Source organism: Brachypodium distachyon, chromosome 3 (assembly GCF_000005505.3).
Source record: "Brachypodium distachyon strain Bd21 chromosome 3, Brachypodium_distachyon_v3.0, whole genome shotgun sequence".
Lineage (NCBI taxonomy): Eukaryota > Viridiplantae > Streptophyta > Magnoliopsida > Poales > Poaceae > Brachypodium > Brachypodium distachyon.
The window spans coordinates 27,525,516-27,539,991 of record NC_016133.3 but is presented as its reverse complement, the minus strand read 5'-3'; the positions used below and the strand labels follow the sequence as shown (position 1 = coordinate 27,539,991).

The 14,476-nt window shown below is 50.0% G+C and overlaps 1 protein-coding gene and 1 long non-coding RNA gene across 2 annotated transcripts; both read right to left on the bottom strand.

Annotated features, from left to right (window-relative positions):
* Positions 1-7,348: 7,348 nt before the first annotated feature.
* Positions 7,349-9,258, bottom strand: LOC112272040. Its single transcript, XR_002965719.1, has 2 exons — positions 8,517-9,258; positions 7,349-8,126 (listed from the first exon to the last, which is right to left on the bottom strand). It is a non-coding gene; the product is annotated as an uncharacterized LOC112272040 (long non-coding RNA).
* A 1,610-nt stretch (positions 9,259-10,868) lies between these two features.
* LOC100841238 lies at positions 10,869-11,833 on the bottom strand. The gene has a single exon (XM_014900688.2). It carries the CDS (start codon positions 11,688-11,690, stop codon positions 11,364-11,366), a length of 327 nt encoding a protein of 108 aa, XP_014756174.1. The 5' UTR covers positions 11,691-11,833; the 3' UTR covers positions 10,869-11,363.
* Positions 11,834-14,476: the final 2,643 nt, after the last annotated feature.

The window sequence follows — 14,476 nt, the reverse complement described above, 5'->3', positions numbered from 1 at the left end:
AAGCGGCCCAGCGCGGCAACGCAACCATTGAGGCGCTGGACGTCCTTCACCTTGCAGGGAGCCTCCATCTTCTTGATAGCTTCTATCTTCCTTGGATTGGCTTCAACTCCCCTGTGCGAAACCAAGAAACCCAGAAGCTGGCCCGAGTCTACACCAAAGGTGCACTTCTCAGGGTTCCGCTTGAGTTTGATCCTGCGGAGGTTATCAAACGTCTCCCGCAAGACATCAATCAGCGAGTCCCCACGCTTCGACTTGATGACGATATCTTCCATGTAGGCCTCTATGTTCCGGCCTAGATGGGGTCCCAAACACTCGCGCAACGCCTGCTGGAATGTTGAGCCCACATTCTTCAACCCGAAAGGCATGCACGTGTAGCAGTAGCAACCGACCGGGGTGATGAATGCTGTTTTCTCCTCGTCTTCGACCACCATCTTAATTTGATGGTAGCCAGAAAATGCATCTAAGAAGCTCAGCGAGTCGCAACCAGTGGTGAAATCTACTATTTGGTCAATGCGAGGTACAGGGAAGAGATCTTTCGGACATGCACGGTTGAGATCAGTAAAATCCACACACATGCGTAATTTATTTTCCCCCTTGGGCACTAAACAGGATTGCCTAACCAAGTGGGGTACAGTACTTCCCTGATAGCCCCCGCAGTTTTGAGCTTATCCACCTCTTGCTTGATGAAATCCTTGCGCTCCTGCGTTTGCCGACGGATCTTCTGCTTGATGGGGCGGGTGTTCGGGCGCACCACGAGTCGATGCTCAATCACCTCCCTAGGGACTCCGGGAAGGTCTGACGGCTCCCAAGCGAACACGTCGGCATTCTCACGGAGGAAAGTGATGAGGACGCTTTCGTATTCGGCAGTAAGGTTCGCACCGACGGTGACAGTGCGCTCCTTGTTGCCGACTTGGAGGGGCAGCTTCTTCACCTTGGTGACCTCCTCCCTGAGCTTTTGGCCCTTGCCGGGGCACGAGCTCGAGCCTGCGCTTCCGCTGGCAAACTCTTGCGGGGCAGCGGGGGTCTTCTTAGTGGCCAGGCCATCGCCCGGCGACCCTTCACCGCGGGCAACGTCGTCGTCACCGGCATCGGCTGCGGTGGCCGCCCTAACGACCTCACCAACGCACTAGGCCGCGTCCTTGAGGTCGCACCTGATGGACAGGACTCCATACACGGACGGCATGTTCATCACGCCGTAGGCGCAATGGGTCGCCGCCATGAACTTGATCCGCGCCGGCCGACCAAGGATCCCGTTGTAGGGCAATGGGGTGTGCACAACGTCGAACACTATGTGCTCGGTCCTAAACGCTTCAAGGGACCCGAAGGTCACCGGCAGCGTGATGCGCCCCAGGGGGCGCACGATCCCGGGGTTTACTCCCCGGAACGGGTCAGTGGGCTTCAGCTGCTCCACCGGCAACTGGAGTTTCTCCACCAACCTGGCGGACAGGAGGTTCAGCCCCGCTCCGTTGTCCACCAGCACCTGGTCACCGTCATGTTATTGATGATCGGTCAAACCACGAAGGGTATGACCCCTGAACCCAACTGCCGCACTGGGTGATCGTCGGAGCTGAAGGTGATCGGGACGTGCGACCACTTTAGCGGCTGCTGCGGCTCCGCATCCGACAAAAGCACACACACCTCCCGGGTGAGGCTCTTTACCACAGTGTGGGATGAGAGAGCGTAAGCTCCCCCATGGATGCAGGCGACGCTGCGGGGCTCCTGAAAGCCCAGCTCATCGCCCCCGGTGCAGTCAGACTCGCGCTGCTCCTCCGCGTGAGCCCTGTCTCGACCCCTGTGAGGGCGCTCCCTACCAGCGCGAACCAGGCCACGTCCCCCCGGGCTTCCTCCCTGCCGGTGCCACCGTCGGCAGGCTTCGGCCCCGCTCTGGGGTCATTCGGGCAATCTCGCGAGAGCTGCCTGATGTCGCCGCAGTTGACGCAGGCACCGGCTGCTCGGCGCTCCTCGTGGCGCTGCTCACGCCGCTGCTTGATACCCAGCAGGATACGGCAGTCCTACGCATCACGGGTAGAGTTGGCGTGGATGGGGCAGCGAGACGCGTCGCCCTGCTTGCCGCCAAACCCGCCACCGGGCGAGGCCTTCTTTGTGGGCCTCGTGGTAGCCCCCGACTCCGCAGCGAGGACTTGCTTCCCGCTCCGCTTGCGGGAGCTCTTCTTCTGCAAACCCTCGCCTGGGCTCGCGGCAGCTTTAGCTGCAAGTTCGGGCGCTAAGCGCCCTTCCTCGGCCATGGCACACCAGGGCGTACAGATCCTGCGTGGTCTGGATCCGACGCGTGCTCAGCTTCTCGCGCATCTTGGGGTCGCGGACGTTGATGGCGAAGGTGTTGATGATGGCGGAAGCCTCCGCCTCCGGGATGGAGTAGGAGAGGTTTGAGAAGCGGTTGACGAAGCTCCGCAACGTCTCCCGCGGCTTCTGCACCACGGTGTGTAGCTCCGCCATGTTTCCCGGGCACTTGTAGCCACCCTGGAACGCGCTCACAAACTGCTCGCGCAGGTCCGCCCAAGTGGTGATGGACCCAGCAGGCAGGTTGAGCAGGCAGGTTCTCGCTGATCCCTTAAGGGCCATCGGGAACCAGTTAGCTCTGACCTTGTCGTCGGCGCCGATGGCATGTATCCCCAACGTGTAGGTCAGAAGGAAATCCTTGGGATTCATGGTCCCATCTTACGTACTGCGCGCAGGCGCCCGGAACTTGCGGGGCCATGTCACCCACCGCAGCTCGTGCGTGAACGCGGTGCAGCCGTCCTCGGGGCCCATAGGAGCATCCTCCTGCCCCTGCGGGTGGTGGCGCTCTACCTCGCGCCGGCGCCGGCGCTCCAGGCACTGACGCAGATCCTCCTGGTGGCGGGCATTCAAGATGCCGCGCGCGTCACCTCGCGTGACGGTGGGTGACGAGTCCGAGGACCCCTTGTTGCGAGGCGCGGGGCCTGCCTCCCGGGCCTCCCCCCGGGTCTCCACGCCATGGGTTCTGCCCGCGGCCCGAGCCTGCCAGGCCGCCCTCGCCCTGCGGCTGTTGGGCGGCGAGCGCGAGGAGCGCATCCAGCTCCGTGCTCCATGCCTCGTCTACCGGCATGCCCTGCTGCGGATTGTACCGCACCATGACCCGCGCGGCGATGATAGCTTCCGCCAGGGTTTGGGTTGGGGGCAACCGATTCTCCGACCGGCTCCCCTCCGCCCCATCCCCGGGCGCACCCGGGTGCGTGGGATGCGACCCCGTCGGCGTCGCTCGCGACGCGGTATGCTCGTGGCGCGGCGGACGCTGCGCGTCTTCAGCCCGCGATTCAACTCGCTGGCCGGCGCGGGCGGCACCGTGGCCGCTCGCGCAACTGGCCCCGGCACTGGGAGCCGGCGGCCCCCTCAGCCGGTTGTCTACCGATGGCCGAGGAGGTGGGGGTGGCAGCTGCGATTGCTGCGCTCGTGAGGGTTCAGGATTTTCCTGAACCCACGAAGCGGGCTGCGTATCGTGTGATCACGTGTGTGCCGCTAGGGCTTCACGCGGATCGATCCGGGGTTCACCAGCCCACTTGGGAGGCATGGTGGTTGGCTCTATCGTCGAAGAAGACAAGGCCTATGTTGGTGTAGATGTCACCGCCGGCGGTCACCGGCGAGCTCTCCTCACTTGCCCCCTACCTGGCGCGCCAGATGTCGTAGCACGGGGCTTTGACACCGGGGATGCGCGAGCACCCCCTTTTTGGTTCAGCAGTGGGCGACGGGGATCGCTACGGCGGACGCCGGCGGGGCCAATGCGAAGCGCTATAGCATGCAATGAGCACGGACACGCGTTTTACCCTGGTTCGGGCCACCCGGAGGTGTAAACCCTACGTCCTGCTTGTCTGAGCTCGTATTGACGGAAGAACAAGTGCTTACAAGGTGCCGGGGGAAACCTCCGGGTGCTCTCTTTTTTGGCTAAGTGTCCCTTACTACTTTGGGGCTACTCCTAGTGAAGCACTACCAGTTGGTCACCGAACCAACTAGTCAACCATGCAACTATCCAACTATCCAACCCTTTTGACCGCTTGCGGGGGTCCTCCTCTTATAGCCAAGGGGATACCACAGGTGTCACGGTGCATGGTTTACAAGTGGCGAGCGAGGAGCTCAGGCAGCTCCTCCTCGGTGCGCTGGCATACATGTAGGTATACTAGCCTTGTAGCTAGGGGTCTAAGGCCTAAAAACAACTCTTGGACAGCCACTGTTTGCCTGACTTGATGGGGAACCCCCTCCCTGTCGGTTCATTAAATGCGACGTGCGCCTCACTCCTTGTCCTGACGAACCCTACGCGCTGGGCGCCCGCCGCGCGCCCACGTGGCACCGCAGTCCTGCTTACTCGGCCCCGCCATCGCAGCGGAAACCTGCGCCCGGGAGCGCCCCTCCCGGCAAGGCCCAGGCGGGAATTCTCCCTCGAAGCCCCGCTAGCCCTGCCGGGCTGGTAGCTTGCCGGGCGGCTTGTATACTGCCGCCCGGGGTGTGACCCTCCCGGGAAGCAGGCGAGGCGACCCGCGCGTCGTGTAGCGGTGGTACCCCGAGTGCCACTGGTGCGACACAATGTGATGATACAATATCGCAATTTACAATACATATGTCAAATATGTAGGTACCAATATGTTGATACAATAATGTAATATTACAATATAGATGACAACATTTACTATAATTATTTATAACAACATTTGGACATAAACATAGATAATATCTATTTTGGAGATAGGTAAACTAGCTTAGGTCTCCATACATGTCATTTGAAGTAAATTCAACGATCATGTTCTCCGTGCTCATTAGGTCCTTGGACGTTTGGAGTGGCAGGTTGTTACTTGGTTCCTCCATAATGTCATGCGAACAACCAGCTTCCTTGGAATTGTCAGATTGGAGATTGAAGTGTGATTCAAATCTTCGTCCTTGTTGAGCATGTCGCTTGCATCCCACGGATTGGAGGTACAGATCTACCAAATGACGGGGTGTACGTCATTTCTTTGTGATATACTTGTAGCACCCACATTTCTGACAGACATTAGATTTATCATAGTGTGGCTTGAAAGTACCTTTTCCCTTTTCTGATACACGTGGCTGAAAATTCTTTTGCTCTTTTGCTTGCCTTTGAAGTTTGTGGGTCGTCGAGATGACTCATCAAACTTGTTATTTTTCTGAAAATTGGCATGCACTTCAGGCAAAGGTGCAGCGCCAACAGAGCGCTGATGATGATTCCTCATGAGGAGTTCATCATGCTTTTCGGCTTGAAGTAGAACATGGATAAGATCAGAATATGTTGTGAATTGGCGTGCACGATATTGTTGCTGGAGGATCCTATCGCCGGAAGCATGGTGGATAAGGTTTTTTCAATCTTGTCCGCTTTAGAGGGTTCCTTCTCGCAAAATTGCACCTTCGAACAAATTTTATGAACGGCATGATTGAACTCTCCAATGGATTTAAAATCTTGTAGGCGTAATTGAGTCCATTCATGTGTGGCTTCAGGCATTATCACAGCCTTCTGTTGTTCATATCTAGTTTGAAGGGCGAGCCATAATGTATACGGATCTTCTTCCATAAGATACTCTAATTTGATATCAGAATGGATGTGGTTCCTTATAATGTATAAGGCATTATATTTGTATAGATCTGCAATGGGCGCTTGTCCCTCCGGAGGGGGTTTGATGGCCGCTGAAAGATTGCGGGTTGCAAGGCTCACTTTTACGTCCATTGCCCAGGTTGGGTAGTTATGGCCGTCGAGGGCGAGTTCATCGAACTCTTTCCCGGTCATTTTGTTCTACATGGGGTTGAAAAACCATGGATTTTGTTAATTACTAGTGGGTAAAGCAAAACCGTTGTGGTAATTGTTGTAAATAAAATTGCAAAAATGTATGAAATTTAAGCGACGTTAAATTCACATGGTGTAGACCTCAAATAACACTTTGAAGATAATCATCAATTAGTGGTGTAAATTTCTCAGCTCTACGCGAAAAATTCGCCGCTTTCAATAAGGTGTATATTCCCACGGAACACTCAACGCCATTTAGCATTTTACCATTATTGAAAGGTTTTTAATTTAATATTGGAAGAGCACGTTGAAAGTAGTCATTGTGTACATCCAACACAATGTAGACCTCTCAGCACTACGTGAAATAATTCGCCGCTTTCAATAAGGTGTATGTTTCCACGGAACATTCAACACCATTTAGCATTTTACCGTTATTGGAAGTCTATAATACCTTGTGATTCACCTATACTAAATTGAGGTAGTCACGTAGTGATGATTTTTGCTTATTACGAATGGAGCTTTTTCTTGAATAATTTGTGCATATTGATGCCATTTGGGACTTAATCGATGAAACAAAACTCTCAAATTTGCAAGAAATAAGGATCTCAATTGCAAAGGCATAAATATCACATGTAATAGGGAATATATATCATACAAACACATTGAACATGATAATATTTACTTAGACATTACATAGGAACATGTCTTTGAATAGGTATCCAACAGAAAATTACTGGAATCTAATTAAATATAAGCCCAGGACCTATAGACGTAAAAATAGCTGCTGTTAAAACATAAAGTAGGACCAAATCGCAATTAACTGGGAATTCTGGGCATTTATGCAATTTAGTCTTTGTGCCTTGGGGGGGGGGGGCATCCTGGGCCTGGGCCTTCCTGGCCTTTCGGCCGGCCTAGGTCGGGGGAAACAGGGGAGATCGAGAGGGGTGGACGGCTAGGGTTTCCCTACCGATCCCCATGCCCGACGGCGCCCTCCCCACTTCTGCTTCTGCTTCTTCTCCCCCTATCCCTTCTGCTGCCGCCGATCTCCATTGACGCCACAACATCTCCACCCATGCACCGCGTCTAGAGAGAGAAGGGGAGGCCGTGGGCCGGCCTCTGGGTCCCAGCCGCCTTCGGCAGGTTCGGCTGGGGGGGCTCCCATGGCCGGTGTTGGAGGAGGGGCTGCGCTTGAGGGTGCTTCGGCCGGAGATGGAGGGAGTGGATCGGCGATGATGGCGTCTAAATCGTAGGTCACCGTTTGCGTGGGGTGGGGAAAATCGAGGAGCCATGACGTCGGCGTCGAAGTTATGGGCGAAGCCGGCGGTTCCGATGTCGACGCCATTCCTTGGCGGCTGTGAGGCTCCATGGCAGCGGTACGGTGGCCGTGGTGTGCACGGGCTCCACCCGTGCGGGTCCGGCGACGGCAAGGAGTCCAGCGGCGTCGAGGGATCCAACGGAGGTCGAGGGTTCCAGCGGCGTCTCGGGATCCAATGGAGTCGACCGAGGTGAGTTCGTCGGTGGCGAAGTGGTCCGTGGTGTAGGCACTCGAAGAGATCGGGCAGATCTTAGATCGCCATCTTCTTACATTCTTCTCTGTTCATACTTTGTTCTTGCCTATTTTCCTTCTTGATTTGCTCTGTGATGCTAGAAGTACGTGCCGATAACGTGTTGTGAAATGAATGAATGATAATGAATCTGTGTGTTTTCCATTGATTGTGCGAAGACACACCAATACATGTATTGGTGTCCCAAATATTTGACATCATTGGCGTCCCAGTTTTAGGAATTTTGGGACGCGAGTGGTTACATGTTAACGACTGCCATATTAACTACTCTCTCCGTTTCATAATTCTTGTCTCAAATTTGTCTAAAAATGGATGTATCTATTTTTAAAAAGCATAAGAATTATGCAACGGAGGGAATATTAATTAACTAATAATTAATCCTATTGATCATATACTAATTAATCTTAACACCTGCTTCCAAGAATCACACCTATATTAGTATTGCCAGTGAACTGTTCTTTCCATATTAACACATGGTAAGTAAAAAAAAATTGACCATATTCATTGATAAAATAATCAACATTTACAGTAAATAAATGAAAGAGATAAGTGTACTTTTCATCCCTCAATTATTTTTAGGTGCGAACTTCTAATACTAGGTAAATTCAGCATCTGGTGAAGATGGTTTGGTAAAACCTGGTTTTGACCTGACGTCGAAGCTAGATGGTGCAATGGTGGTTGCATTGCCATGTTAATTCATGAGGCGGTGATTTCATGAACCCCATCAAGATACATCTCTATTTTTCTCCTGTCACTCGTGTGCTCCCACGAGCTGATGTGACATGAAACGAACCATCCTGTTGGAAACCAGGTTTGACGAAACAATATGGTATTAACAGTTGAGCAATGAAGTTTGCATAAATAAATCGAGGGACAAAACTCACATTTTGCCAACAGCTGAGGAAAAAAAATACACTTAGTGAAAATATAATTTACGGTCGATCTATTTGTATTGGTTTGGTGCAGTGGACATTGATATTTTTCCATTTCCATATTAACCCGGTCAAACATATATATTTTTCATTTTGGATAAAAGCCATATGCTTATTATAACATAGAGAGGAGGGAGTACAATTAGTACTCCCCGTAACTGTTCTCTAGGGGATGAGTTATCCTTATCATTGCAGCCAACAAAGCATTGACAACCTTGAAAGTAAATATAGGAAAATTGAGATGCGGAGACTGACTCAGCCTTTTGGCTCCATCCTCCTGCTTGGCATCTGAGGGAGAATCATGCTCAAGCGAGCTGCAACAATCATGCAAACTGTTCCTTTAAGGGCAACTGATACATTATCCTTCTCCTGAATAAATTAGTGGTGCTAAACTAAAACACCTGAGTCCTACTCAGCGTCTGCTCTCTTTGGCCCAATTATTTTTCTTTTAATCCTCTTCTTTTTGCTTATTTGGAGCAAAGCATCTTCCTTTCATGATTGTCATTTGGCTGTGCATGCTTAGTGGCAACATAAAAGAGCGGACATAATTATGGTCAGTAGAGCTGTGACAGGAAAGATGCTGCCCAGTAGCTAGCTGCTCACGCAATGGTAAGCATCTAGAACCTTCGATCCAAATCTGAAACAGCTGCAGTTTCCTGACATGACTGCGAGTTCATCTGGCAAAGTAATCTAAGGCGGTACGGGTATAACCAGGGGGCATATTGGCTGCAATAGAACTTGGCGAGCACTGGTGAATTAAAGTCTAACTGGTCAAATAAAAGTTTTTTTCTGAACAACAAAATTTATAGAACATGCATCTACCATTTCTCTCAAATTTCAGTCACGAATCTGTCCTGAACGCAAACATAAACAAATTGCAATGTGAATGGTACCAATATGATATTGTTTATTCGAGATTTGAATTTGGTAGTGCCATTTTTAGTATGGTTTGGCATTTTTCTATCTAGGTCGAATTTGGTATTGACATTTTGTGGCACGATAGATACGGATATCTATTTTTTAGAATTTTGCACGGCGTGATGTGTGTTGTGGCGACCATTGCACTACAGCACTAGTACACCTTATATGCATCCGTGTAATTGTGTGGAAACTCCAGAAGTCCAGATCATTGCATTTTGCTGCTCAGTTTCAGCTCTCATGTTTCTTGGGGCGATTCATTTACCGGGAAAAAAGAGAGCATCGACACATTGACTATATCTATAAAGTAATACAAGTTTTACGATGGTTGGCGATTTTAGAAACCGTACAACCTAGTTGATCAAACGATAGAGAAATAGGAAGTACTGAAACGTACTAAAACAAAAGTACTGAAAAGTACCAAATTATCGATTTAGTTAAAAATAGATCCAGTGCTAGTATCCGTCCTCCGTTCTAATCCGACAGCAGGCTCTTCGTGGCCCCAGAACGAGCGCACGCACGGGAATAGACAGGGAAACAGAAAGAAATAGGGGCGCTCAGCGGAGGACTGTTGCTTTGCCGGTCACCGCTGCCGCCGCAGGAAAGGGCGCCGGCCGTCTCCAGGCCCCTCTGCCCCACTACGACAATCTCATCCACCCAACGCCTCTGCTCCGACGCCACGCCGCCAGCTCGCTTCTCTCCCCCTCGATCACCTTCTGCTGCCCCCAAAGTTGCCACCCGAAGGCTCCTTGACGGGAGAAAACTTGGATGCTCATTCAGTTAACTATTTATGGCGTTGGAGATCAGAACAGAGAGCAATACAGACTGAATTCAGTTAGCTATTAACGATACAGAACTATAGGCGATTCAGTTAACATTTAACTAAGGAGAAAATTACAGGCTTCGAGATCAGAATAGAGACAATCAGTATTGTTACGAGCTCTTAAAGCTGTTGTCGTAGTAGCTAGTTCAGTTGGAGAAATGGACTGCAATTTAGTTCAATAATTGATTAAATCGTGGTGTAGATGTAATATCACCTAATGCGAATACTTGTACTAAGATTAACAAGATCTTCTATTGTGAATTCACATACTTGTACTAAGATTAGCAAGATACATACTTGTACTAAGATTAGCAAGAACTTCTATTCTGAATCCAGCAGACTGCAACCCATTAACTAATAGCCACGATGCAATCAATACATTGTTTCTCCTCTGCAAGAATCACAAGCAAAAGCTGAACACCAACGGCAGGGAGCGGCCTGAAATTTGATCCTGGAGTACGATGGCAGGGGTGGCCTGAAAGTCGATGGCCACTGCTACGAGGGCATGGGTCGAGGAGGGGTCGCAGGAGAGCAGAGCCGTGCGGAGATGCCAGAGCGGGGCGGGGCAGGGCCGGCGAGGCCGTTGGAGCGGGGCGGGTCAGTTGCGGGCCAGAGAAATAAACAGCGCTCAAATACAGATCAACGGACAGAATTAATTCTGACGGGAGTACTGAAAAGTACTAAGAAGCACGTGTCAATCACCATAAAAGAGCTCATAAAGTAAATCAGTAGGTGTCAGCGTTATCGTCATGTTCATGTCATACTTGCCTCACATGTGTCAAACACAAAATTCAGAAACATGAAGCTAAACCACAGGTATATATAATGGTGATCTTTGGGTTGCTCGAAATACGGAGATCTTTATGTGGTGTGAAGTGGAACGAATTAGAGAATGTGATGACTGATACTACTACTAGAATGGATCATTACAAATGCTGTATGTATGAATGGCAAGCAAAAATAAATAAATTTAGTTGATGAAAACGAAGGGGACATAATGCCTAATGCCTACTACATTGCAATTTGCAACAGTGGCTCAATTTGTACTAATCAGCTTGCGACAATTCTACATAGCTGCAACCAAAACTTGAACGATGAAGAAGCCACCTTCTAGGCCAAAGACGGCTTCCCTTCACTCGACAAGTAGAGATCGATCTTCTCCACGTAAGAGGCTGACAGGATTAATTCGAGGTTGCAAATGGCGCTAGCTCGGCAGTTCAGCTAGCGTTGCTCCAAGAACCTCTCAAGGATCGCCGGCGCAGCAAAGCTCGGATTGCTGCTGCCGCCGCCATTGTTCCTCAGGCTCTCATGAGACAGTCATACCTTTCTTCTCCAGGCCAGCTGCTTGTGTTGTGAATTAATTAGGAGGCGGCGGAGGAGGTGGAGACGATGTCGCTGGCCCGGCGGCGCAGCATCTGCCTCATGCCATCGGCGACGCGGAACGCCGGCTTCCTCCGGCTGAACTTGCCGCAGAAGGACATGTGATCCCTGACGGCCTCTTCCAGGTCCATGGAAGAAGAACTGCCCCCTTTCTTCTTCTTCTTCTTGGCCACCTCGTCCCTCACCGACTCCGAGCACAGCCCGCACAGCCAGCGCCCGCCGAAGTCAGCCTTCACGCCGGCGATGTACTCCGCCGTGCAATCCTCCCTCAGCCCGCAGCACTCGCACTTGGCTGACTCGATCTCCATTGCCCACTACTCAACAAATTTTGGAGCTATTTCTTCCTCCCTCTGCGTCTGCCTGTCTGTCTGTCTGTCTCCAAGGACGATATGGGATTTATATACCGGAGTTAGTTAGCGTTGCGGTTGCAGCACTGCGTTTTTTCGCTAATCATGCGTTGGGATCGATTAGCTGATGGGAGCGTTATATTAGTTGACTCTGGAGTCTGGACTGGTGCCGCCGCTAATTATAGTCTCAACTCTTTACCTAACCTTGTCTTGGCATAGTTTTACCTGCAACTGAGCCCTGTTTTGAACTGTCAAATGTTGTTGCTCCAACAAATTTTTATCCTAATAACACATCCTGCTTGCTGGTTCATACCTGCAAAAATTCCAACAAGTTATTTGAACTTTGAAGCATGAATCCTATCAGCAAAAATGTATGCGTTCGGTGTCAGTCGCTGACAGTGCAAGCATGTTGGATTCGAAATTTGAAGCCCTGCTTCTCAAAATGCAAGTGGAATTTGCACTAAGCCGTCGTCATCATCATCGTGCCTGTATTTTACGGTTATTGCTCCTCAATGTCCCATAAAGCCTGAACAAAAGTCTTTAGGGCGAATTTAGATAGATAGCCATGGACCCTATTTTCCTTCACTTTAATCTCCTTTCGGACGCTGTGTTCCATGATCCATCTAGCTAGTAGCTAGTGGGCGGATGGCAAGCAAGATTAGTTTGAAATTTGAATATAAAGGCCATGAGCTAACCCCGCGGCGCCACTCCTGAACGTACGCTTTTAGGTGGACATAAACCCCTTGATCATGCTCTGGCAGCACCGTCTCCTGTAGTCTAATCCTGCTAACAGACAGGTCAGAGTAAGGGGCCATCTTGTGTGATTAATATATTAATTAGTTGCTCATTAGCAGTTCAAATTCCCCATATTTGTATTGGACCCTACCACCCGTGCTAAGTGCTACTAGCTGCAATACATAAATCTCGGGGGCAGTTGCCTCCTATCCAGCCTCAAAAGTTGTTGGTAGTTGCTGTGGATGCTAGCTAGCCAGTTTGCCATTCTGAACTCTTCCACGTAGGCAGAACCATTTTTGAAGTGTCAAATGTACACTTGTTAGGTGGATCGGATAAATTGTGCTGATTGGAAAGATGGTTCATTGGCTGTCCAATGATCCCTGCATATACTAAAAACATACTCCTGCATCGTGCTATGATTGCACCGTGAAGAACAAGTAGTCAAGTACCATGCGACAAAAAGAATTCAGACGACCCAGACACCTTTTGCTAGATTGATCAACCGAATTCCGCCAGTCTCTATAATGACGAACAAGAACAAGTGCACAACTTTGTGCGCACATGACGGAGGTTAAACATGATATTTAAGAAGCTGAATAGAGATGGTAGTTACATTGCTGAGGCACTTTCAGATATTCTTCGACCTGCAGCTGGTAAGTTGGACGACAGATGATCCAAATGACATTCAACTGATGAGGAATTCATTGTTCACAAGATTAACTGAAGCACAAAGAAACAAACAGGTGAGTAAGGAAAGGGGAAAAAAAGGAAAGAGGGAAAGAGCTGCCAGGTTGAAGGCTCCATTGCCCCTGAAAACCCCTACCGAATGATTAACAATGCCTCGTTTAATCCATCCTAATTATGAGTTTGTCCATAGACCACGAGCAACCACCTCAATTATTCCCCACCGGAGTGTTCTTGCTGGCCCACCTCCGTAGAAGCTAGGCCAGGTTCTAGCTAACATTGATTGGTATTTTCCTCCCTCCACATGAACACCACATGCACTAGTCCTCCATGCAAGTATTTTAATCTAATGGAGGGTGTAATACAAAAACTGTAAGTGGTATGAAATGAACAGAGAAGCAGGGATAGTAAAAAAACAGTGCAATGTTGAAAAAAAAACAGCATAGGGGAAGCATCATAATTTATTTATGTTATTGCGAAGAGGAACACCGGTCTATTAATAATAATCATCAATGGCAGTGCACCCTATAAGTAATAAAAATTACAAATACACACTTGGACCACCTAGTGACAGCAACAAGTAATGGAACGAGCAGAAAGCAGACCACCGTCCTTGCCCCTCCATCACCGAAATCGGACAAAGCTTGTCAAATGAGAGCTGGTTGTAGGAGACTATGTGCTAGTCGTCGTGCTAAGAACTCAAAAGACCAGCGCACTAGAGCAGCAACCATCATCAAAGATGAGAACAATAGATTGAAAGAGCAAGATCTAAAACCACACCAACAAATTAACACAAAAGCCGACCGAAACCCAAATGATTAGCCGGAAACTTGAAAAGCCGGCAGGATCCCAAAGGATTCGCTGGACACACAACGACACGTGCCCACCGCCGACGCTAGGTGCACCACCGAAGTGAAGACGCGGCGAGGAAGATTGTTCTAGCTGCAAGATGTCACCACCGCCTCTCTATCTTAAAGAAGACACTGAAAAAACCTAAAACAAAAAACAGGAGATCGAGCAGCCGGGATCCGCCACACCTCCGAGGCCAGGAAGGCTGCCGGAGGTGAGACGTCCCGACGCCGGCCGGTAGAGGGTTGGAAACCCTTGCCGCCGCCTAGAGTCGCATGGAGATAACTCTATGTTTCTCTCGTACCGGTTCAAAAGCATCTTAATTTTGGAGAGGAGATTTGCTGAACCGAGGACCTTGTATCTCCCGCCACATCTTTTCGCGTTGAGATTTGCACTCCAAACAAAGAAAAACACATCTCTTCCATCTCCTTCAGCAGCGGCGGGCATACAAATGACATACGATCATAGCTTAACGTTCA

What these genes read in the sequence shown, in the direction of transcription:
- LOC100841238 (XM_014900688.2), bottom strand. Translation starts at nt 11,690, where the DNA reads ATGGAGATCGAGTCAGCCAAGTGCGAGTGCTGCGGGCTGAGGGAGGAT.